The sequence below is a fragment of the Cynocephalus volans genome, chromosome 3 (assembly GCF_027409185.1).
Source record: "Cynocephalus volans isolate mCynVol1 chromosome 3, mCynVol1.pri, whole genome shotgun sequence".
Lineage (NCBI taxonomy): Eukaryota > Metazoa > Chordata > Mammalia > Dermoptera > Cynocephalidae > Cynocephalus > Cynocephalus volans.
Genome location: NC_084462.1, coordinates 150726761 through 150753431, shown reverse-complemented (window position 1 = coordinate 150753431; position 26671 = coordinate 150726761). Strand labels below are relative to the sequence as shown.

The following is a 26671-nucleotide window of genomic DNA, read 5'->3' as shown; positions in this document are numbered from 1 at the left end:
TGGAGACAATGGGAACACTCATATGCTACTGATAGGAGGGTAAATTAGTAAAAACCATCTTGGAAAACAGTTTGGCATTATTTATAAAAGTTAAAGATACACACAAACACACACTCATACTCTGTAACCCAGAATTTCACTCATAGTTACATATGCCCAATAATAATGAACATAAATATTCATTGGCAGCATTCTTTGTAAAAGCCCCAAACTGTAAATGACCCAAATGTCTATCAATAACAGAATGGACGAATAAATCACTGGTATGTTTGCACAGTGGAATACTATATGACGATGAAGCATAGTTGCACACAACATAGACAAATCTCACAAACACAATGTTTAGCAAAAGAACCTGGGCAGTAATAAGTCCAGCTTTCAGAAGGACAGAGAATTATGGCTACTAGAGGCTGGAAAGGGGAAGAGAGAGGAAAAATAGTGGGAGGTTGGTTAATGGACACAAAACAGGTAGATAGGAAAAATAAGTTCTATTTGTATATAGTTGAGCTAGGTATCTATAATGAACAATAATTTACTGCATGTTATCATATAGCTAGAAGAGAGGAGATCAATGTCCTCATCACAAGGAAATGATTAAGTTTTGCCATGATAAATATGCTCACTACCCTGATTTGATCATCACACATTGTACACAATATATACATGAAATATAACTCTGTACCCCACAAATATGTATAATCAATACATTTCAATAAAAATAAAAAATTAATTCAAAAAAAAGAAAGGGGAATGGAGGCTGAGACAATAAAATGGAAAAAAAAAAAAAAAAAAAGAAAGAAAAAGAAAAAGAACCCAGGCACAAAAGAATACATACTTGATTTCATTTATATTAAATATTAAATTCAAAAACAGGCACAACTAAATTACAGTGTTTAGGAAGGCTGAAGTAGCAAAAGTATAAAGAAAACAAGAAAGTAAATATGATGAAACAGGGTCATGGTAACCATTAAAGGGACTGAGGGAACAATGATTGCAAGGGGGTACATCAGGAGCTTCTGGGGTTCTACCAATCTTGAGTTTCTTGACCTAGTTTCTAGTTACACACTCTTCTGTTTAGATGAATCATTTAGCTAGTTATTTTCATTTTAGACACTTTTCTTGATGTGTTATATTTCACAATAAAAAAGGTTAAAAAAAAAAAGATCCAAGGACCAGGTTAAACAGCAGATTAGACAAAGCTAAAGAAAGAAAAAAGGAACTGTAAAAGAGACATGAAAGGGCTGGCCTGTGGCTCACTTGGGAGAGTGCGGTGCTGATAACACCAAGGCCACAGGTTTGGAAACTTATATAGGGATGGCCGGTTGGCTCACTGGCTGAGCATGGTGCTGACAACACCAAGCCAAGGGTTGAGATCCCCTTACCGGTCATCTTTAAAAAAAAAAAGAGAGACCCGAAGAAATTGTGCAGAATGAATCCATGTTAAATATAAAAGAGATTACCAGACATTTAAGAGAATAGCATGAAAAGTCTAGAACATATGTGATCAAATTCCAGCAAGAAAGAAGGAAAAAACAAAAAGAATAAAGTCAATCTTCAAAGAGAATTTTTAAACTGATAAAAAAATATTAATCCTTGTATTCAGATATCTTCCTGAATCCCAAGCTGGCAATACAGAAAGAAACACGTAGTCTTATCATGGTGAATCTTCAAAACCACAAACTCGAAGAGATCTTAAAAAGAGGTATGAAAAAAAATTAGATTACTGACAAAGAATCAACATATAGACTGACAGCTATCTTCAACACCAACAATGGAAGCCGGAAGACAATGGAATACTGTCTTGAAAATGACAAATTGCCAAGCTAGAATTTTAATACCAAGAGAAAAATCTTTCAAGATTAAGAGCAAAACAAAGACATTTTCAGAACAACAAAGACAGTTTATTATCAATGGGCTCTCAAGAAATGAAATTCTAAAAAGAAAAATGAAATGAACTTCTAAAGAATGATCTTAAGGAAAATGATCTCCAAAAGAACTGAGATGTGAAGACTAGCAAGGAGAAAAGTAAACACTTTGGTGAATCCAAACAAATACTGACTATATAAAACAAGAACAAAAACAATAATAACCAAATAAACACACAAAAATGAATGAAAGAGAAAGAGAAACAGGAATGGAGGAACAGAGAGAGCAAGGATGGATCATTTTTTCATGACGTTTTTGTGTGACAGCAATCAGGGAAATGCAGTCATACCAGAAGGGAGATGTGGCATCCAGCATGAGTTCAACACACACTGAAAGTCAAAATTAATTAAGTTTTAGATTATTTGCCACCCTTTTTTTTCTTTTGGTAGCTGGCCAGCACGGTATTTGCCACTTTAACTTATCTATGCCTCTGCTATAATAATTAAAATGTATTATTATTAAGTCAATTACTGTTATTAACTATTCACTTCAGACTGCCCTATTGTTAATGAAGTTATGCTTCACTTAGTTGGAATAATCAAGGTGTTTGGCAAATGTAAATATGCCTAATCTACTGAAGCTCACCATTTAAACTCTAATATTGTCTTTTATTGTTGATGAAATATTTGCAAAATGATATAGAAATAGATAAATATCTCTAAAATATATAATATATATTTTATATAATTTCTTATACAGAAGAGACTAAAAGCACCCAACCTTTTCTTGATGGCCCAAGGTCACTGATATAAACTGATATAAATATATATATTGCTGATATAAAGAAACACCCTCTGTAGCTGAGGTATAAGAGCTGTCTGATTACTAAGGTTTTCCCACCCTATCAGGTGTTCTCTTGATCATCATTGTGTTGGCATCTAGTAGCCTTTCCTACAAAACTGTGAACTGATTTTGTTGCAGCCATTCTACTTAGGGCCTCTTTTAATTATATTTCCTGGATATTAGCTATATTCTAAATATCCAGAAGACATTTATTAGAGAATCTTGGCAAATTGTTATGTTGAAAATATAAATAACTAAGAATTATTATTTATATTTTTGTAATAGCTTCTATTTCAAGGAGATTAAAGTTCACACTGTGAATCAGATTGACAGCAGAATAGGTTTACCATATTATCTTCACTACAACTATGTAACAACTCTCCAAAGTAACAGCTATTAGAAAAATTAACCAGACGGTTCTTAGAAAGCCCTGGGCTCAAATGCTGGTTACTAGCTTCATAGCCTTGGGCAAATAACTAAAACTTTTTTTTTTTTTTTTGTCGTTTTTTCGTGACCGGCACTCAGCCAGTGAGTGCACCGGTCAGTCCTATATAGGATCCGAACCCGCGGCGGGAGGGTCGCCGCGCTCCCAGCGCAGCACTCTACCAAGTGCGCCACGGGCTCGGCCCATAACTAAAACTTTTAAAGCCTCTGTTTCCTATGTGTAAAGTGAGGATAACAATAGTATCTGCCTACACAGGATTATTGCAAAAAATAAAATGAGAGGATGCAATCAAAACAGTGTAGTGCATGGCCTAGAATAAATAATATTTCAAGTGTTAACTGTCATCTTTTAAATCTTAATTTGAGTAATAATTCCCACTTAAAGAGACCTGAACTTCTCCATGGCACCCTTACGAAAATGCTATTAAAAATAATAGTAGCTAATATTTAAGGAGTACTTAGTATACGTTAAAACTGTGCTGAAGCCTTTTTAGGGGTTATCTATTTGAATCCTTAAAAAAGCCATTGTAGATAGCTATTATTACATCCCTATTACAAACAAGTAAACTGAGACTCAGAGGGGCTAAATAGCTTGCCCAAGTTCACAGAATGCTAAGTGGTGAAAATGGAACTCACACAGGTCTGTCTGACTCCAGAATCCATGACTGTAAGCATTCCCCTATCCTGAGAAGAGCAGCAGCTAAAATCTACTTACTTTTGGCTAAAGCTACTTACGAGCAAGTTGAAAACAAGCTAATTAGCCTTTTCTCTTATTATCTACTTCACCATCCACGGTCCCTAGTTGGAAAAGCAGAAGAGATTCTTTTTTTAATTTTTGCTTTTTAACTTACCCACTCACAGTCGATTCCAAGTACTGGAAAATCTTCTAATTCACTCCTAAGCAAGGGCTCGATTTGATCCCACTCTGCCTCCTGAGACACCATCACCACCTTTGCTTTGAGGATTCTCTCCTCCCACGAGACTCTGGGGGCACTGGACAGCTGGTCCTCTTCAGGAGGAGGTTGCTCTCTACAGCCTGGCACTCTCTGCTGCTGCTGCTGGGTCACATGGCTCATCTTATTCCTTCGGCGCTGGATGCCTTTCCACAGTACAAACCCCCCCACAGCCACACCCAGCAGGGTGGTCACTGTCAAAGCCACTAAGTTCTGTCTAGACATCTTCAACTTTTCTACTGTTTAGGAAAGCATATCACTAGACCCACAATCTGCAAAACAAAATGGCAAAAATATATTTATATACAGAATATAAACCTGTATGTAAACATGTTTCCCCCTAAAAAGTGTTCCACTTATAATCCCTGTGCCCACAAAGTAAAACATCTGCCAAAAATGTCCACATTAAACAGCAGTATTTTACTTTTTCATTTTTGTACTCTCTATACTTCCACCTCCACCTCCAACCTTCACCCAGAAAACCCCCCTGCCCTCTGACTGTTGCCCAGGGCTCTCTTACTAATACAAAATCATATCAATCAAAACAGAATTACCTAGACTCTCATTTCCAACTGCTGATTTATTAGTGAATGAATTTTTTCAAAAAGTCTGCATTTTCAACCTTTAATCTAGGGCCAATCCGTGGCTCACTTGGAAGAGTGTGGTGCTGATAACACCAAGGCCACGAGTTCGGATCCCTACATAGGGATGGCCGGTTAGCTCACTTGGGAGAGCATGGTGCTGACAACACCAGGTCAAGGGTTAAGACCCCCTTACCGGTCATCTTTAAAAAAAAATAAATAAATAATAAATAAATAAATAAACCTTTAATCTAACAGTTGAATGAAAGCTTTTGCTTCTCAATTAAAAAAAAAAAATCTTAATCATCGGTAACTTGGTGGGGAGAATTTTTTTACTTTTCTGTAAGGAGTGAGCAGCAGGGGGTGTGAAGGAAACAGGCTTGAGTAAACACTTTTTTGTTGCTCCGGAAGTCTCAGTAGTTCTCCATAGAAACAGACTCAGTTATTGCAGGGTAAGGCAGGGCAGTACAAAAGAGAGGAAGGGATTAGAAAAGAAAAAGAAATGGGTAGAACATGCCCAGAAGGAGGCTGCAAACTGGAATGTCCACAGGGCCAGGCAGCTTAATGTAAATAAATGAAGCAGCCACAAAATAATCCCTTTTCCATTTTTCTTATAACATCGCTTTCTCCATGTATCTTTTGTTTTCCCACTTTTGGGAGTGAAACGAGTATACAGTACTATTTCTGTGCTATTAAAAAAATAACAGTAAACGTGTGACAATAAGTCATAAGTGTCCCTTGGCCTCTGAGACATGGAGATAACATGGAGCAGCAACCATTTGGCACAAGTTGACTGATCCCATGCAGGAAGAAGCCCCAGTGTGGGCAGACACTTTGCTTACTCAAAAGAAGCTAAGTATCCAAATTTTACAAGAAGTGTCACCATTTTAAATGTTAGCAATATATTTACAGTTTTTTAAATACTTTGCCAGCCAAAAAAACCACTCTGGGTGCTGGACTCTGACCTAAAACCTAAACTGTCCAAAATCAGTTCCAGCGCTGGGGTACATCACCAAGCCAGGGACAGAAGTCGAGGCCACATGCCCAGGACACAGTTGGGACCCAAAAAAGTGCTGCCCTGTCCACAATCAGGGACCTGAAATTATCCACTCACTGTGGCCCAGGCAAGGCACCTGCCCCAGGTTGAGAGTATGAACAGAGTCCCTCATGGGAGGACAGACCCTCAAGCCTGCACTTTCGGCAGTTACAGGGCCCAAGCCCACATTCTTGTTACAAAAAAAAACCCTGAGCCAAGAAACTAAAAAAAAACTAGTTCAGAATTGGTGAACTCTGTTGGAACCAGGCAGAGTCAATCATAAAAATGTAATATATTTCTATTTATATACACACACACATACACACACACACACACACACACACACACGCACGCACACACGTACTTCAAAAAGTTTGTGGAAAAATAGAATTGAAAGATAATACAAATCTTTCCATGAACTTTTTTGAAGTATCCTCATATATATATGAAGTACCCTTATATATGTTTCTACCATGTAGAAAACATGCAGGACTTTCATGGAAGATCAGTCCATAGAAGAGGGCTCATAAATGAACCAAAACAAAACAAAGCCCTAAAGCCAATAAAAATAGTTTAAAGAACCATCAAACAGAAATTTCCATACCTGAGATCTAAAAGGGACTTTAAGAATATTCAGAGATATCAAGGAAACTAATATCTAAAACATAAACAAGAGGCAAAAAACCAAAAAAGTATAAATTCTATATAAGAAAAATATTTATTAAATTTTTCTTTAAGTGCCATCTTGTAACACCAAGGTCAAGAGTTCAGATCCCCTTACTGGCCAGCTGTCAAAAAAATAAATAATTAATTTTTTAAAAACTCAATACTCATTAGACAGATTAAACCACAGATCAAACATACAAAGAGAGAGTTAATGAACTGAAGAAAAAAATGTGAGAAAGTCACCAGAATGTAGCAGAGAGATAAAGACAAAACACAACAGAGCAGACACATGGGAATAGACTGAGAAACTCCAATATCCACATAATAAAGATTTAGATGTATGAAGGAGGTCAGATTTAGTACTGTTCTCTAAATCCCGAGCTGGAGAAATTAAATCTGTCCACAAAAAGACTTGTATAAGAATGTTCACAGCAGCTTTATTTGTAATAACCAAAAACTGGAAACAGCCCAGGTGATACATCTATACAATGAAATAGTGCTCAGCAATAAAAAGGAATGAACCAACACATGCAACATAGATGAATCTCAAATAACTTTAGGCTGGGTGAAAGAAGCCAAATACAAAAGGGATACTGTATGGTTCTATTTATATAAAGTTCTAGAACAGCTAAAACTACTCTATGGTGGAAAAAAAATCTGAACAGTTGCTTCTGGGGGAGAAGTGGTACAGGGAAGAAAGAGACATTTAATCTGAGCTCTGAATGACAGAAAGGAACCAATCATGCCAAATTCTAGAGTAGATCATTTTAAGGCATGAGGGAACTTTCTGGAATGGTGGTAAAGTTCCACATCTTAATAGAGGCTTGAGTTACACAGGTGTATGCATTTGTCAAAATTCAGGGATACTTCTGATTTTTCCCATTGGCTTGACTGATAAGTAAATGACTGTTGGTTCATTTACTGTCTGTCTTTCCCACTAGCATGTAAACCCCATGAGAAAAGGGACCTTAATGGGCTTCTTCAACACCATATCTTCAGTGACTAGCAGAGTTGATAACACTCAATAAATATTTATTAGGGCCAGCCCGTGGCTCACTTGGGAGAGTATGGTGCTGACAACACCAAGTCAAGAGTTAAGATCCTCTTACCGGTCACCTTTTTAAAAATAAGTAAATAAATACTTAAGTAAATATCTATTGAATGAAAAAAACTCAATTCGAGGTATTATATGTAACTCATCTTTAAAAAAAAAAAAAAAAAACTACTGACAGTTACCTAAGGGTAGGAGAATTACAAACAATTTTTATTTTTCAAATTCTATATGAGGCTGGCCAGTTAGCTCAGTCAATTAGAGCACAGTGTTATAACACCAAGATCAAGGGTTCAGATCCCTGTAGAGGGCAGCCGCCAAAACAAATTCTATACAAGTATGTATATACAGTACTCATAATGAGAAGAATATAAGTTTTTTTTTAATGGTGCTCTTAAGAGTTAAGCAATGTAAATATCACCCTTGACAAGACATATGATAATATTCCTGGAATAAATCATATTTTAATAAATTAAATGATTATGATAAAAGTGTTCAGAAAGTAGCATAATAATAACATGAGCTCTAGAGTCAAACAGCCTGGGTTCAAATCCAGCCTCTGCCACTTGATAGCTAGATGAACTTGGGCAATTTGATGAAATTCTGTAAGCCTCAGTTTCCTCATCTGTGAAATGGGAAAAAATAGTACCTACCTTGTACAATTATTGTGAGTCTTAAGTAAGATTATCAATACAATTCACTTAGCATATTTGCTAGCCCATTAGGGTTCAATAAATGTTAGCTATTAATATCACAGTGGTTTTATAAACCACAGAACTTCTATTAAAGGAAAACAAAGAATCACAGAGTTAAAATTTAGGAGTTGGGTTGGATGGTGGCTTACGTGGAAGAACATGGTGTTGATAACACTAAGGTCAAGGGTTCAGATCCCTGTACAGGCCAGCTGCCAGAAAAAAAAATTTTTTAATAAAATTTAGGAGTACTCAGCTACCAACCAATTCAAGAATCTTTTCCATGGTATTCCTGACAGATCATGACCTGGTCTCTGCCTGAATACTTCTAGTAACAGAGTACATCACCTAAAGAGTCACATTTTGTTGAAAAGTCCTTGCGTTCTATAAAAGTCACTTACACAGAAATTGCTTTCTTTGACAGTCAGCCTTCGAAATGACAAAAGTGTCTATTCCCTCCTGAGAGCCTGTCAAATATGTGATGACAGCTCTAACTCCCTTAATAGTCTTCCTATGACCTAGCTTATAAACTTCTTGCCATCGTGGCTAGGGCCTTCTGCACAGCTCCAACTCTGTCAATGTACTTCTTCCAGGTCTATATTCAGTACTAGAGACTTTCAGTTGGTTAGATTGTGATGCTGATAACACCAAGGTCCAGGGTTTGATCCTGGTACTAGCCAGCCACCAAAAAAAAAAAAACTTGAGACATGGTCTAACTGACGCAGACTACAGTGATACTATTATTTGCCAGTATCTAGACTCTATATTTTATTAATGTTGTACAAAATGATACATTTTTTAGAAATAGAATCACATTGTTGAGTCATATAAAGCTTGTGGTAAATTAAAATTCATTAATACCAAGGGCCGGCCTGTGGCTCACTCGGGAGAGTGTGGTACTGATAGCACCAGGGTCATGGGTTCGGATCCCAATAGAGGGATGGCTGGTTTCTCACTTGGGAGAGTGTGGTGCTGACACCACCAAGTCAAGGTTTGGGATCCCCTTACGGGTCATCTTTAAAAAAAAAAAAATTCAGGGCCGGCCCGTGGCTCACTCGGGAGAATGCGGTGCTGATAACACCAAGGCCTCGGGTTCGGATCCCATATACGGATGGCCAGTTCGCTCAATGGCTGAGCGTGGTGCTGACAACACCGAGTCAAGGGTTAAGATCCCCTTACCGGTCATCTTTAAAAAAAAAAAAAAAAAAAAATTCATTAATACCAAATCGAACTCCTCAGTTTATACATTTGTAATTTATTTTTTTTATTTTTTATTTTTATTTTTTTGTCTTTTTTGTGACCGGTACTCAGCCAGTGAGTGCACCGGCCATTCCTATATAGGATCCGAACCTGCTGCGGGTGGGCATTTGTAATTTATACTTTGCACTTGAATCCAAAAATTTACATTTCTTTCTTCTAAATTTCATCTTTTTTCAGCCAAATATTTCATCCACTGAGACCAATCTGCATCTTGATTGTGCCTTCTCTCTCAACTTTAACTTTTATATTCAAAAGCAAATCTTTGTTTTCAAAGAAAATAACATCTCCTAACATGTGCTTTTATTAATTCATTTCTATATGGAAAGGTTTTGTGAGTTTTTACCCCCAGCCAAAGGATTCATTCAGCAAACATGTATACAGCAACAGCAATAAACAAGACATTGTGCTAGACGCTGGGTAAAAAGAGTTAAAAGGCACAATCTGCCTTCAGAAAATTCAAGATTTAGCAAAGGAGAAATACATGTAATGAACAAGCTGCAATGCAGTGAGGTAATACCAACAACCAAAGTGCATACAAGTATGGGAATGGCAAAGAAGAAAGACTGGAGTATTATTACCTAATTCCTGGTAACCTCTATTATACATCCTAACTATCTCTATGAATTCCATATTGATTTTTTATATTTATGTTGAAATAATGTTTTGAACATATGGGACTAAATAAAATATATTAAAATTAAGTTCACCTTATTTCTTTTTATATTTTTAATGTGGCTACTAGAAACTAGCTGAAAGAGATATCTGAGATTGGCATTAAAACATGTGCAAGAGTTCTCCAGGTGTACAAGGAGTAAGGGAAGGACACTCTAAGCAGAGGCAACAGCATGTACAAGGATATAAAGAACATGTAGCATCATGGTATAGGTGAAAAGTTAAAGCAAATTTAAGATGTTCTGTAAGTGTAAAACGTTTACCAAATTTTGAAGACTTCCTACAAAAAAAGAATGTAAAAATATCTTACTGATAATTTCCATATTGAGCTTTTAAGATTACTTTTTAAAAATTGTGGTAAAATGTGCATAACATAACTTTTACCACTTTAGCCATTTTCAAGTACACAATTCAGTGGCATTAAGTAAATTCACATTGTCATGCAACCATCACCACCATGCATTTCCAGAACTACTTCATCAACCACAACAGAAACTCTGTAATTAAACAATAACTTCCCATTCTCCCCTTCTCCTAATTCCTGGTAAGTTATATTACACTTTCTATCTCTATGAATTCCATATCAGTTTTTTATACTTATACTGAAATAATGTTTGAATACACTGGGCTAAATAAAATATATTATTAAAATTAAGTTGACCTTATTTCTTTTTAAATTTTTTTTTTTTTTTTAAAAGATGACCGGTAAGGGGATCCCAACCCTTGACTTGGTGTTGTCAGCACCACGCTCAGCCAGTGAGCGAACCGGCCATCCGTATATGGGATCCGAACCCAGGGCTTTGGTGTTATCAGCACCGCACTCTCCTGAGTGAGCCACAGGCCAGCCCTCTTTTTAAATTTTTAATGTGGTTACTAGAAAATTTTAAATTTGGGCTTACATTATATTTCTTTTTTTTTTTTTTGACCGGTAAGGGGATCGCAACTCTCTGCATGGTGTGGTCTGCACCATGCTAAGCCAGTAAGCGCCCTGGCCATCTCTATACAGGATCCGAACCCACAGCCTCAGTGCTACCAGTGCCGCACTCGCCCGAGTGAGCCACCGGGCCGGCCCTTACATTATATTTCTAATGGACGCTGTGCTACAGCATTATATGCAAGTAAGGAAACAGAGAGAGATGATGCTGGAATGAGTATATACAGGATGAGTCACAAGGGGTCTTATATTTCCCTACAGGATAAAGCCTTTTAAGTAATGGAGAGCCAATAACAGACTTACAAAGAGAGGAACAGGATCAGTCTGATACGTCAAAGAACACCATGGTGGCACTGTGAGTGCTAGATTGGAAGAGGGCAAGGCTAGAGGCAAGGAGACCCACTGGTGGACTCATAATGGCAGAGCTGAGAGGGCAGGAAGACCTGAATCAGGGCAGAAGAAAACAGAATGGAAAAGAACCACAGCTCCTCCAAACAAAAACGGCTGCATGCAGAATCACCTGGATAAATCATACCATCAAAAGTTGGTTGAGGGCCGGCCCATGGTTCACTCAGGAGAGTGTGGTGCTAATAATACCAAGGCCATGGGTTCGGATCCCATATAGGGATGGCAGGTTAGCTCACTGGGAGAGCGTGGTACTGACAACACCAAGTCAAGGGTTAAGATCCCCTTACTGGTCATCTTCTGGGGAAAAAAAAAAAGTCAGTTGACGTCATCAACCAACTTTTAGGATTTATAACTTAGAACATTTGATGAATATAAAATTAATAGCTTTCCAAACTCATTATTAAAATGTGAAGAAATCCCATTTGTAATAGCAATATACACTACTTCTAAACTACACAAACCAACAATCACATATACGCAATGAACTCAACAAGAAATGTGTAAGATCAATATGAAGAAAAATAGAAAACTTTACTGAAGATCTAGAAGAAGACCAGAAGAGTAGAGATTTATTATAGCAGCTATCACTAACAGAGCACATACCATGTGCCAGTCACTACATGTACAAGGGTACTTCAAAAAGTTTGTGGAAAGATTTTTTTTTTTTTGGCAGCTGGCTGGTGCAGAGATCTGAACCCATGACCTAGGTGATACAAGGCCGAGCTCTAACCAACTGAGCTAACCAGCCAGTGTTATTTCCATAAACTTTTTGAAGCACCCTCATATATATACTCGTGTATATATTATTAATTTAATCCTTTCAACAAACCTCTGCAGGGGGGGAGTAGGTACTATAATCTCCTGTTTTTTAATAAGAAGGGAAGGTTAATTTTTTTATAGAAATACTCAATATATAAATTCAATGCAAACAATTTTTTAAAACTTTTTAAAACATGAATTGACCACCAAGAAAGTAAAAAGACAACCCACAGAATGGGAGAAAATATTTACAAATCATATATCTGCTAAGGGCATATCTAGAATATATAAAGAACTCTTACAACTCAATAATAAAAAAACAAATAAACCAATTAAAAACCAGACTAGGGGCCGACCCATGGCTCACTTGGGAGAGGGTGGTGCTGATAACACCAACACCAAGAGTTCAGATACCTATACATAGGGATGGCCAGTTAGCTCACTTAGGAGAGCGTGGTGCTGACAACACCAAGTCAAAGGGTTAAGATCCCCATACCAGTCATCTTTTAAAAATAAATAAATAAATAAATAAAATAAAAACCAGGCTAAAGATCTCAATAGATCCTTCTTGAAAGAAGATATACAAATGGCCAATAAGCACATGAAAAGATTTTCAACATCATTAGCTATGAGGTAAATGCAAATTTAAACCACAAAGAGAAAAAAGATTAAAAACAAAACAAAACACAGAGGTACCACTTCACACCCACTAGGATGGCTCTATTTTTTTTTTTTTTAAAGATGAACGGTAAGGGGATCTTAACCCTTGACTTGGTGTTGTCAGCACCACACTTTCCCAAGTGAGCCACGGGCCGGCCCTAGGATGGCTCTATTTAAAAGACAGGTAAGGGACTGGCCGTTCACTCAGTTGGTTAGAGGGTAGTGTCATAATACCAAGGTCAAGGGTTCAGATCCCTGTACCAGCCAGCCACCAAAAAATAAAAACATTTAAAAAAAAATTAAAAGACAGGTAAGTGCTGGCAACAATGTAGAGAAATCAGAACTCTCATGCATCGTCAATGGGAATGTCAAATGGCGCAGCCACACTGGAAAACGGTCTGGCAGTTGTTCACACAGTTAAACATAGAGTTACCATATGGCCTAGCAACTCTGCTCCTACGTATATATCCAAGGGAAATGAAAACATAGGACCAAACAAAATCTCATAGCACCATTTTTCATAATAGCCAAAAAGTGGAAACAACCCAAATGTTTATTAGCTAATGAACAGATAAATAAAATGTATCATATCCATATGTCATGGGTTGAATTGTGTACCCTGAAAAGATATGTTGAAGGTCTAACCCCTAGTACCTATGTGTAGTGGGTTGAATTGTCCCCCCAAAACTCAATGAGGCTTGAATTGTGTTCCCCAAGTTTTATGTAGTACAAACTTAGCCCCCCCGTGGACTGTTAAGAGGGAGAGAAATCCTATTATGATAATTTAAAGGTGGAGCCTTGAAGACATGATTGGATTGTAGGACCGTACAGTAGTGACTGGATTAAAAATGGTGGTCAGGGGCATGTTTCTGAGGGCTTTAAAAGAAGAGGAGAGTCTGTCTCTCTCTCTCTGCTTCCACCATCTTGCAATGTGAAACTCCTGGGTCACTGTCGCCATCAGCAGATGGACTTTGGACTTCCCAGCCTCAGACACTGTAAGCAATAAATGTCGTTTTTCTTTATAAATCACCCAGTTTCAGCTATTTTGCTATAAGCAACATAAACGGACTAATACACTATGAATGTGACCTAATTTGGAAAATGGATCTTTGCAGATGTAATCAAGTTAAAATGAAGTCATACTGGAGTAGGGTGGGCCCTTAATTCAATATGACTGATGTCCTACTAGGAAAAGGAGAAGAGACGGAGAATCGCACAGAGAGAATCCAATGTGAAGACACTTGGGAAGGTGGCCATGTGAAGACAGATTGGAGTTACACAGCTGCAAACGAAGGAATGCCAAGGACTGCCAACAACCACCCGAAGCTAGGATAGAGCAGGCAGACCACAGCCCTACTGACACCTTAATTTTGTAGTTCTGGCCTCCAGAACTGTGAGAGAATACATTTCTGTTGTTTTAAGCCACCCAGTTTGTGTTACTTTGCTACTGTAGCCCTAGAAAACAAATACACCATAGGATGGAATTTTATTCAGCAAGAAAAGGAATGAAGTACTGATACATGCTACAACATGGATTAGCCTTGAAAACATTATGTTATGTGAAAGAAGCCAGTCACAAAAGACCACATACTGTATGACTCCATTTCTACAAAATATCCAGGTCTATAAAGGCAAAAAGATTAGTAGTTGCCTACAGCTGAGGTATTAGGGGAGTTTGGGATGGGGAATGACTGCTAATTAGGTGTGGGTTTCTTTTTGGGGTGATAAAAATATTATAAATCTATCCTTGAGAAATGTTCACGTAGGCAAACAGAGGCATGCGGAAGGATGTCCTCTGCCACACTGTGTGGAACAGTGAAAAACCTGGAAACATGAAACCTCACGCACTATGGATTTTTTTTTTTTTTTTTTTTTGGTGGCTGCCAGGTAAGGGGATCCAAACTTGTGACCTTGGGGTTATAAGGCTACGCTCTAACCAAATGAGCTAACCAGCCTTCCCCTGGAGTCTTAACATACTATGGAACTTAAAGAGCAAAGGCAAAGAATAAGTATATCTTCTATATATAGACAAAAAAGTCCAAGACTCATTTTTAAGCATAAAATGTCAAGTTCAAACATATGTACAATATGCCATATTTGTAAAAATACACATTTGTAAAAGTTTAACACGAAATCCTATAAACATATATTATATCCCCTCACACTTGTCAACAAATGTAAAAAAAAAAAAAAAAGAAAGAAAGAAAACTACACCCCAAATTGATAACAGTTCATACTTTCCGGAAAGGAACTGGGAAAGAAGAAAAGACAAAGATGGAAAAAAATAGATCAAAAAGTATCTTTCTTTAAAATTTCTGTGTGTGGGGAAGGGAAAAAACAAAAAAATAAATAAATAGAAATAAAATTTTTACGTGAATTTTTTTTTTACTAGATTGTATGCATGGACTGTAACTAAAATATTTTTTTAAAATACATTTTTAAAACTAGCTCAACTTGACCAAATTTAATCACTCCTTCCCCTCCATTAAACCTCTTTTCTTCCACACTTCCTAATTGGGATAATTAACAAAACCTTTCAGTGCAATTCCTTCTATCCTTGTAATACAACTAAGAAAATAAGGTATAAATAATTTTGTGTCTTCAAGAAGTGGGTATATAAGGGAGTTTGAATCCAATAATATATCAAACGCTTATAAAGGTTTGGGTTTGCTTGCATTTTAATGAACAGATGTCAATTTTGTAATACGTAATGATTAAACTTCTTGTTTTGACCTATGCCAGAGATATGAGAAGCGAAAGTGGCCCAGAGCAGCGGGTGTGGTCTAGGAGGAAAGGGAAGGTGACAATGGGGGTGGGGGGTAGGTCCCTACGAATCCAGGGGAGGGAACTGTAGCTATGGATGCACCGGACACGCAGCACCCGAGGAGTGACCAGGTGCTGCGGGCGGGGCCTCCTTTTTAGCCGACTTGAAGAAGCCTTGAAGGTTTGATAGATGCTCCTTAAGAGAAGACAAAGGTGTCGGAGGAGGTGGCCCAGGGAGGGCTTGGGGGACCGCGAGCCGAGGTGAAAGCCCTCTCTGCGGACCCGGGTACTGAACCGCCCCTGCCGTGGATGAGGGGGCGACAAGGCCGCTCGCGAAAGCGGGGAGAGGGGTCCCCGCAATTAGTCCCCGCCTCACACGGTGACATCCCCCGCTCCGTGATCCCTCTTGATGCGCACTGGAAACCTCTCAGCCCCGCGCACAATCTCGGTGACAGGCCTCTCCGACCCCTGAGTCTCTTACCTGCGGCCTCGGACCCAGCGCCGAACACCTGCGGCACCTCACGCTGAAGGATGGAACCGCAGCGGCCGCCCGCGCTCACCTAACCGGATCCACTAGCGACGTAACCACTTCCGGCCCTGCGGCCGGCCAGGAGGACGTAACACCAGCTGGGATGTGCGAATGAGCGGCGCCATCTTGTACGGAAGGTGCTGGGGTAGCTGTGGCCTCCCCAGTTTCTCCACTGTTGAACAAATGATCTGCTAAAATTAGAAAGGCTAGGGCCGGCCTGTGGCTCACTCGGGAGAATGCGGTGCTGATAACACCAAGGCCACGGGTTCAGATCCCATATAGGGGTGGCCGGTTTGCTCACTGGATGAGCGTGGTGCTGACAACACCAAATCAAGGGTTAAGATCCCCTTACCGGTCATCTTTTTAAAAAATTAATAATAATAAAAATAAAATAAAATCAGAAAGGCTAACACCTCTTCAAAAGAGTGGTGCTTTTGTTTCTGGGATGGTATTTTTGTGTTTTAGTTTCGGTTTTGAAGGGAGAAACCTCTAGAACCCTCACAAATGCAATATGGATCCTCTAATATTATCCTGAGTAGTGTTTTTCTACTACTTCAGTTTTCTTTTCTTGCTAAATGATGTTGGCGGATAGGAGAAACACTGGTTTAAATAATGTATTCCTCATTAGCAGTGCATATTTTCCTATAGATATTATAATGACATGCCATCTTTTATAACAGTAACCACAGTACCTTCCATTTATATAGTAAATCATTCATTCAACCAGTCTTTATTAGCACTTATTATATGTGAGGCAGCTAATGTGTGCTATATGCTGTTCTTTTGTCATGGAATGTGTAAACAGGAGAAATGAGATGCGCATAAATAACCAATATAAGGTATAGTAATAGATGCCATTTGTTGACTATGTGCCTACAGTGTGCTAGGAATTTTACAAAGTGTTTTACTCATTTTATCTCATTTAATCCTAATAACAACCCTATGAGGCATTTTACATAAAATGGAGAAAGGTTAAATAACTTTCTCAAAGTAAATCAGCAAGTAAGCATTGGAGCTAGGAATCAAGTCAGTATGTCTGACTACCAAACTTGTTGCCCTCATCTTTTATATTATATTACTTACAATAAGGGGAAAAGGTTCTGAATTCCATTAGATAAGTATCCATAAGGGAGAAGTTTCCAGCAAATATAGAGGATTAACCCCCTCCATTATCTGCTCCTTATTGAAACACCTAAAAAACAAAAAAAAAGGAAAAGCAGATTAAAACCACAGTGAGAAAACTTTACCCACCAGATGACTAAAATGAACAAGACAGAAAGTACTAAATATTGACAAGATTGTAGAGCAACCGGAACTCTCATATGCTCCTGAAGGGAACATAAATTGATACAATCATTTTGTTAAAACTGTTTGCCATTGTTGACTAAAACTGAGTATATGAATAGCCTTTGTCCCAACAATTTCACTCTAGGTATATATCCACCTGAAATGTTCACCAAAAGGACATGTACGAAAAAAGCTCATACCCACACTTTGTAATAGCCCCAAACTGTAAACTACTGAAGGGTCCAAGCTATTTGGAGTCAATGTAGTGATGAATCTTGGGGAATAATAACTATAAGGGAACATGAGGAGGCTCCTGAAGTGCTGATGATGTTCTTTTTCTTACTCTGAGTGCTGGTTTACATGTACAGGTGGTATATTTGTGGGCACTTTTGTTAATGCATATATACCTCAATAAAAAGTTGTTTATTTATTTTTTTTTTTTTTTTCCGTGACCGGCGCTCAGCCAGGGAGTGCACCGCTCATCCTTATATAGGATCTGAACCCGCGGCGGGGAGCGTCGCCGCGCTGCTAGCGCAGCACGCCACCGAGTGCGCCACGGGCTCAGCCCAATAAAAAGTTGTTTAAATGAGAGTAAAAGACCAAAAATTTTATTAGCCCAAAGAAGAAAAAGAAAAGGAAAGGACGTAGTAGCAGACCAAAAAAAAAAAAAAAAAAAAAAAAAAGTCAATAAAAAATTTTAGAAGATAGAAATGAAGTTAAAATGGGAGAATATTGGGACTGGCTGGTTAGCTCAGTTAGTTAGCACACAGCCTTGTAACACTAAGGTCAAAGATTCAGTTCCTGGGCCAGCCTGTGGCTCACTCGGGAGAGTGCAGTGCTGGTAGCACCAAGGCCATGGGTTTGGATCCTATTTAAAAAAAAAAAAAAAAAAGGATTCAGTTCCCCATGCCAGCCAGCCACCAAAAAAAAAAAAAAAAAAACCACATAGAATAGACTTTTTTTTTTTTTTTTTTTAAGATGACCAGTAAGGGGATCTTAACCCTTGGCTTGGTGTTGTCAGCAACACGCTCAGCCAGTGAGCCAACCGGCCATCCCTATATGGGATCCAAACCTGTGGCCCTGGTGCTATCAGCACCACACTCTCCCGAGTGAGCCACGGGCTGGCCCAGAACATTGACGTTTGAGGGCCAGCTCGTGGCTCACTCAGGAGAGTGCGGTGCTAGTAATACCAAGGCCACAGGTTCGGATCCCACATAGGGATGGCTGGTTAGCTCACTTGGGAGACTGTGGTGCCAACACCACCAAGTCAAGGGTTAAGATACCCTTACCAGTCATCTTTAAAAAAATTTTTAAAAAAGAATATTGACATTTGAATGATCCCATAATGAACTGTCTAGGTCCATAATCAATCACTCTACATTGAAGGTCCAGTCAACAAGCTCTATTTGTGCATACGGAATTTTTAATCAGCTTTTTAAGTATCTCAGTCTTAAATATGAAGATATCCAAGTTCACATGGAGATGGTATGGAAGAAAAAAAGAAAAGACATCCAGTCATTGCGGGAATATCTCTAACACACTCAATCTTTTCTAAGAAACATGTACAGAACTATGCACCCAGCAATTTGAGAATTCACATACTTTTCAAATATATAAGATTTAAGAAAATTAATTCTGGTTTAGAACATTGAGGAACTTTTGGGCCAAGCCTGTGGCGCACTCGGGAGAACATTGAGGAACTTTCTACAAATTGCAAAAAATTGCTATCATACAGATAGCATTCTCTGACCATACTACAATTAAGTTAGAAATCAATAGTAAAATGATTATTGTTAAAACTCTACATATCTGGAAATTTAAAAACATTGAAATAACTGAAAGGTCAAAGAAAAAATCCCAATGGGAATTTATATTAGGTTTTTGTGGTAATAAAAATACTATGTATCAAAATTTATATGACACAGGGAAATTAACAGCCTTCTATGTTTTTATACTAGAAAATGAGAAAGACTAAAAATTAATTGTATAAGCGATCAGCTTAATACACTAGAAAAAGCAAAAGAATAAATTCAGAATAATAGAAGAAGATAACAAAGACTGGAAAATAAAATAATAAAATTGAAAAAGATGCAATAGATATGGACAATAAAACTAAGTTAGATCTTTGGAAGGACTAATAAAGAAAACAAAGTTCTGTGAGACTGAGCCAGATAAAAGAGAAATAGTATTAAAGAAACAATATTAGATGAAAAAATAATATTAGGAGTAAAAAGGGGGACATACCAAAATACAGCAGAGATTTAAGAAACTAGAAAATATGATGAACAACTTTATGCCAAAAATTTGATTCAACGAGAATGAAAAGACAAGCATCAGACTGTGAGAAAATGTTTGCAAAGCACATATCTGATAAAGGATTGCTATCCAAAATATACAAAGAGAATTCTACAAAACAAACACATACAAAGAATTCTTAAAACCCAATGACACGAAAACATCCCAATTAAAAAGTGGGCAAAAAATCTGAATAGACACCTCACTGAAGAGATATACTGATGGTATACAAATGCACACATGAAAGGATACTCAACCGTCATTAGAGAACTGCACATTAAAATAAAAATGACCAGCTAGCTGCCAATAAATAAATGATAATAATGAGAGAGCAGTTGACATGGATTGAAATGCATCCCCTCCCAAATCTTAATGTGTTGGAGGCTTGGTCTCCACTGTGACAGTGTTAAGAGAGTGGGAAGCCCTGTTATGGTAATTGAAAGGTGGGGCCTTGAAGAGGTGATTAAGTTGATGGTTTAATGGTGGTCGTGGGCCTGGTTCTGAGGGCTTTAAAAGAAAAGCACATGAGAGATCTCTCTCTCTGCTCCACCATTCTGCCATGTGAGACCCCTGTGTTACTGTCACCACCAAGGCCTTCACCAGATGTGTTCCCTGGACTTTGGACTTCCCAGCCTCTGAAACTGTAAGCAGTACATTTATTTTTCTTACAAATTACCAAGTTCCAAGTATTTTTGTTATAAACAAGAGAAATGGACTAATATAGAACCAGCATACCCCTATTAGAATGACTAAAATCCAAAACACTGACAATACCAAATGCTGCTGAGGATGTCGAGCAATAGGAACTCTCATTCATTGTTGTTGGGAATGCAAAATAGCACAGCCACTTCTGAAGACAGTTTTGTAGTTTCTTACAAAGGTAAATATAGTCTCAGCATACGATCCAGCAAACACACTCCTAGGTATTTACCCAAATTAGTTGAAAACTTAGGTCAGCACAGAAACTTATACACAAATGTTTATAGCAGCTTTATGTTTTTTGCTTGTTTTGTTTTGTTGTTCTTTTAGATGGCTGCCAGTAAAGAGATTGAACCCTGAACCTTCATGTTAATCAGCACCACATTCTAACAAACTGAGCTAACTGGCCAGCCCTATAGCAGCTTTATTGATAAGTTAGAAACAACCAAGATGTTTTTCAATAGGCAAATGAATAACCAAACTGTGGTCCATTCATATGGTAGAATATATTGAGTTCTAAAGAGAAATGAGCTATCAAGCCACAAGAAGACATGGAGGAACTTTAAATGCATATTCCTAAGTGAAAGCAGCCAGTCTGAAAAGGCTATTTACTGTACGGTTCCAACTATATGACATTCTGGAAAATTCAAAGCTATAGAGATAGTAAAAAGATTGGTTGCAAGGTTCTGGAGGAGGAAGGAAGGGGTAAATAAGAGGAGCACAGGGGATTTTTAGGGCAGTGGAACTATTCCGTTTGATATTGTAGTGGTGGATACATGGCATATGCAATTATCAAAACTCATAGAACTGTGCAGCATAAACAGTGAACCCTAATGTAAACTATAGACTTTAGTTAATCACGTATCAATATCATTTTGTAACAAATGTACTAAAATACTAATGAAAGATGTCAATAATAGGGAAATTCTGTTGTGGCAGGCAGGTTATATGGGAATTCTCTGTACTTTCTGTTCAAATTTTCTGTAAATCTAAAACTGCTCGAGAAATAAAGTCGATTTTTAAAAGGTCATTCTGAGAACTACTTGATTTATCTAAAAATGCTTTATTCATTTAATCATTGATTCCAAGAACAACATAATGCCAAGCACTGAGCTAGGGATTCATGGGACATTGTGTGCAGAAAATTTAAGAGGAACTGTGAAAGGAAGTGCTATTTGCCTACCCAATATTCATTCTTCCCTTCTGCTTAGTAACAGAAGTCAGGGGGCATTTTTTTAAAAAATGCACTAAGAAAATACAATTTTCTGTCTCCATTGGAAATAGGTGTGGCCAATTGACTAAGTTCTAGCCAATGAGGTAATATCAAAAGTTTTTACATGGAACTTTTGGTAACATTCCAAAAAGGGAAAAAACAACTTCTATGGGCTTCTTTTACCCTTTGTCATTGCCTTTCCACTTCTTCCTTGCTTAAACTATGACCTGATGACAGCTCTCTGCCACCACAGTGGCAATTTGAAAATAGAAGCCAGGTCCTTAGGAAGGTGGTGTGGAGAGGTAGAAGCAGCCTGGATTACTGATGCCTTGCGTAGTTTCCATACTAACGTTGAACTACCTACCTCTGGACTTCTTTTACATGGCAAAATAAACATCTAATTGTTTTTAGCCCCTGAAGTCAAGTTTTTGTTACCAGTGATGGAACCCAATCCTAACTGATACAGGAAACAAAAGATATAAGGAATGCATGCCATACCAGTCAATTAAAAACTGTTTAATGTAGTGCCCAGCACTGAAGATACATAGGAAAGGTGGAAACCTGTACTGGTTCGTTTCTGTTGCTGTATTAGTCCATTTCTGTTGCTTATAACAAAATACCTGAAACTGGGTGATTTATAAAGAAAATGAAATTTATTGCTTACAGTTTCAGAGGCTAGGAAGTCCAAAATCCAGGGAACACATCTGGTGAAGGCTTTCTCTGAGAGTATCACATTGTGAAAATGGTGGAGCAGAGAGCCAGAGACAGAAAAACAGATTCTCCTCTCTCTCTTCTTTTAAAGCCCTCAGAACCACGCCCCTGACCACCATTTCTAATCCATTTACTATGGCATGATCCTACAATCTAATCACCTCTTCAAGGCTCCACCTTTCAATTACCATAATAGGATTTCCCACATCTTAACAGTCATAGCAGGGGCCAAGTTTCTAATACATAAAACTTGGGTGACACAATTCAAGATTCAGTGAATTTTGGGAGATATAATTCGGTCCATTACATTTGCTTCTAACAAAATAACTGTAACTGGATAATTTGTAAGGAAATGAAATTTATTGCTTACAATTTCAGAGGCCAGGAAGTGCAAAATTCAGGGAACACATTTGGTGAAGGCTTTCTTTGTGATGACTTCAGTGTGAGCAGGGTATCACATTGCAAAAATGGCAGAGCAGAGAGAACAGAGACTAACTTCCTCATTCACTCTCTTTTTAAAGCCCTTCAAACCATGCCCATGACCACCATTTTTAATCCATTCTCTACAGCATGGTTGTACAATCTAATCACCTATTCAAGGCCCCACCTTTCAATTACCATAATAGGATTTCCCACCCTCTTAATACTGTCACAGTGGGGGTCAAGTTTTGGGGGGACACTCAATCTCAGGCAAAACCCTTTATTGGATTTGTTTAGTGTGTAGAAGATATAGGTCAGAACTTAGAGGAACCACTGCCTAATAGATTCTTTCTGAAAATCTTCTTTTCTTCCACTGAAATTCCACTCATCTTTTACCCACTGATTCCTTTCTTCCATGAACTTGTGTAATATTATTAGATATTACACAGATTATAAAAATATGTAGCTATTGCCTGTGCACTTAAGAAGCTTAGAAGTTACGGGCAGGTCCGTGGCTCACTCGGGAGAGTGTGGTGCTGATAACATCAAGGCCACGGGTTCTGATCCCATATAGGGATGGCTGGTTAGCTCACTGGCTGATCATGGTGCTGATAACACCAAGTCAAGGGTTAAGATCCCCTTCACAGTCATCTTTAAAAAAAAAAAGAAGAAGAAGAAGCTTAGAAGTTAATTGGAAAAGCAAAATATTTGTTAGCAAGTGAGAAAAAGTATCCTTTTTTGGTGGGTTTAGAGAAATGAAGAACTTTTTTTCTCTCCTAAGGACCTAGAATGAGACCACCTCTTGAGAGAGATGCCTGCATTAATTTAGAAGAAATTTACGAAGGCCCCTTAGAATGAGGGTAAGACACTCCCCTCCCACCCTGGGGCAAGTTCACCTAACAATAGGGGTTGAAAGGCTAGTGAATCATCATTCCTTTTGTTCCGCAGTCAGTGGTGTGCTTGGGGGCAGAAAGAGGGGCTAACCTGAATTGCTTTGAAGGGTAAAGGGGTAAGGAAACACAAGGCTATGTGGATCTATCAGAGATAGAGAGAGGAGTCAGCAAGGCTCCAAACTTCTTGGAAGAAAGAAGATACCTACACAGGAGAGATTTGGAGGGAGAAAAAAATGTTTAAGGTGTTTGAGGAATTTAGTTTAAGTTTTTTGCTGTGGGGTGTGTGAGTGTTATGTAACCTCATTTTCTATCTTCCATAGGTAAGGTTCAGTAAAGTCTATACCATTCTCTAATGTTTTTGTTCCAATAGATTCTTTGGAGGAATCTGTATAGATATTGAATTCTGCATCCAGGTTTGCAAGAGGAAAAGACAAAGATTTCTGGGCCTGCTGGAGCTGAAGGGTAAAGAGTAGACAGCTGACATCTAGGTCACAAAGAAAGGAGCACAGAAGAGACCTCCAGTTAAAAATGGATTGAACCATATACAACTCCAGTTCCTCCTGAAATCCTTCTTAAACAAAGTTTAAAAAAAAAAATACAAAACACATTTTAAAAACATAAACTTTCGTGTTCAAAAATACATAGAAAAAGATAAAGATAACCCAAATGAGAATAGAGGCTATTTATTCAGAACTTACTACACTATAGCAGGAAGTCAGCCACCATGTTGTGTTTGGCAGAGACCTGAAGGTAGGCAGGAAAATGGAATGCTTTATAGTGAAAAAAAAGGGGCCGGCCCCTGGCTCACTCGGGAGAGTGTGGTGCTGATAACACCAAGGCCCCGGGTTCGGATCCCATATAGGGATGGCCGGTTAGCTCACTGGGTGAGCTTGGTGCTGACAACACCAAGTCAAGGGTTAAGATCCCCTTACTGGTCATCTTTAAAAAAAAAAAAAAAAAAAAAAAGATACAGTGAAAAAAAGGAAGACTTCAGATATGCTCTGATCTGAAGTCATTGTCCTGAGGAAGCCTGGCTACCTAGAAGCTAGGCTTCTTATGTGACAGGTTCAGCTTTTCTCCTTGATCCTGTGTTGGAAGTGGGGACAAAATATAAGGAAGCTGACTCATTGACCAAGTCTTGACCATGCTGGCTGATTGCTGCTGAGGTTGTGGGTCAGAGTTCTGTTGTCATATATGGTCTGGCTATTGTTTGTTCATTCATATTGTAAGACTGGCCCGAAAGCGCGAATCTTACTTGTTGGGAAGGCTCATCTCGCAAAGACCAGGAGACAGAGATCACTGCAATCAAGCAAGAGGTTTTTTTATTCCAGTATGCTGGGGTCGCTCCGTCTTCAGGACAGAAGCGGCCCCGAGCTCTTAACACGAGCACTTTTTATACAGTTTGGTAGGCAGACTTTGGCAACAGGATGAGTTGTATACAGCTTATTGGTCACCTGAGGTGACTTTTAAATTCATTGGTGGCTTTCAGTGGGGCGGTATACAGACGAGGAGCTGGGGAATTGCCCAACAGCCCACCCCTTGTGTGGTTAGGCCCTTCCCAGAATTGGGTGAACTCTGGGCAGTTTGGGAAGTCCTTTATCTGCCCTTACCAGAAAGTCCCACCCGCAGGTGCTTGTAAAACCTTGCGCAAGCTAATTACAGAAGCAGAAAAGCTAGTCAGTTAATATTTAAGGGTGGGGGAAGGGGTTCAGGTCCACAATATAATCAGTCTCTCAGAGAACAGAGGAAATCAAATCACTAACTGGAAACTGGAAAGCAGAGGATAGTGGGAACTAACTTAGCAGACTTGTCATCTATCAAAGGGGATGGGCAAGAGCAAGCCTGATTTGTCCCAGCAAATCACCAAAGTTTCAAGAATTGGCAGTATCAGGTACGTCAAGAAGTAGGAGTAAAATAGGGACTAAAATCAGGATAATTGGTTCAAAGTCTATTTCAGAAGGATTAGACCACTAGATTTCCTCCTTAGTTCCCAATGACTGTCCTTCTTGCCTCCTGCAGAAGACTCCCTGAAGAGGGTAAAGTGGAGGGTACATCATCTAGTTAACGATAGTGGTGCCATACTAAAAACATGAGGATTCAGTGAAAGTCACTTACTTTCAATACTCTTGCATGAGTCCCCTAAATCAGCAGCCAGTGTTAGAAGCCAAGTGTTAATGAAAAATTTTCAGATAATTTAGTTATGAGCCTACATCAAAATTTCATTATCATCTTGCAGCACGGGAGAAGGTCTGTGGTAGGATATTGGAAAAAGTGTAAAAGACTTTAAAATGGACCAAAAGATTGTTGGGAAATGCAATATTGTGCATTTTTTTAAGCATACCCTCCCTACTTACCAAATTCTACGGTATTTGTGCCTTTACTTGTCTTTGAGCTATTTAGTAACTCTGAAGAGATTAAAGCTAACTTTAGAAAACTGATAGTAATACAAATAATTATTGTCTTTAGACATGTAAATAAATTGTTTCATAAAGTTTCTGTTGACTTCCCTCCCCCATTGTGGAGTAAACCAACTTTGCACCTATTAAGAAAATGTATTTCAGCATTTCTGATGGATTTATATATTTGTCAGGTCTTTGGATTTTCCTTTGGACTGAGTGTAACATCTTTTCTGGTTCCTTCATTAATTAGTAGGTTAAATAAAACCTTTTACCAGTATTCACTTCACATCTGCATGACAGTCATGATCTTACTACTTTTTTTTTTTTTTTAAACTATTTTCCTTTAACAAGTCCAATTCAAATATTCACTTTGGGTAAGGATATTTTAGACTAGGAAAAGAGATTGCTTAGGAAGTCATTGTTAGGTTAGATACAAAAAAGAAAAGAATATTTGGTAAAGGTCACCTAATGCACTCTTAACTGAAAGGTCAGTGGCTGGATGAGTAGTTTCTTAGAAAAAGTTTTAATCCGGCCGACCTCGTGGCGCACTCGGGAGAGTGCGGCGCTGGGAGCGTGGCAGCGCTCCCGCCGCGGGTTCGGATCCTATATAAAGATGGCCGGTGCGCTCACTGGCTGA

The 26671-nt window shown here is 38.4% G+C and overlaps 1 protein-coding gene across 3 annotated transcripts in view; it reads right to left on the bottom strand.

Moving 5' to 3' along the window:
• The window catches only part of EXD2 (exonuclease 3'-5' domain containing 2), a 47199-nt gene extending 31065 nt beyond the window's left edge, over positions 1 to 16134 (bottom strand). For 2 of the 3 annotated variants that reach the window (XM_063091523.1, XM_063091524.1), the window contains exons 1-2: positions 16070 to 16134; positions 4005 to 4378 (exon numbers count right to left, since the gene is read on the bottom strand). In XM_063091523.1, coding sequence (XP_062947593.1) covers positions 4005 to 4331 — 327 coding nt within the window. In that variant the 5' untranslated portion in view covers positions 4332 to 4378; positions 16070 to 16134. The remainder of the gene's footprint in view (positions 1 to 4004; positions 4379 to 16069) is intronic. The other variant, XM_063091526.1, reaches the window with a different exon arrangement.
• Between the last annotated feature and the right edge of the window lie 10537 nt (positions 16135 to 26671).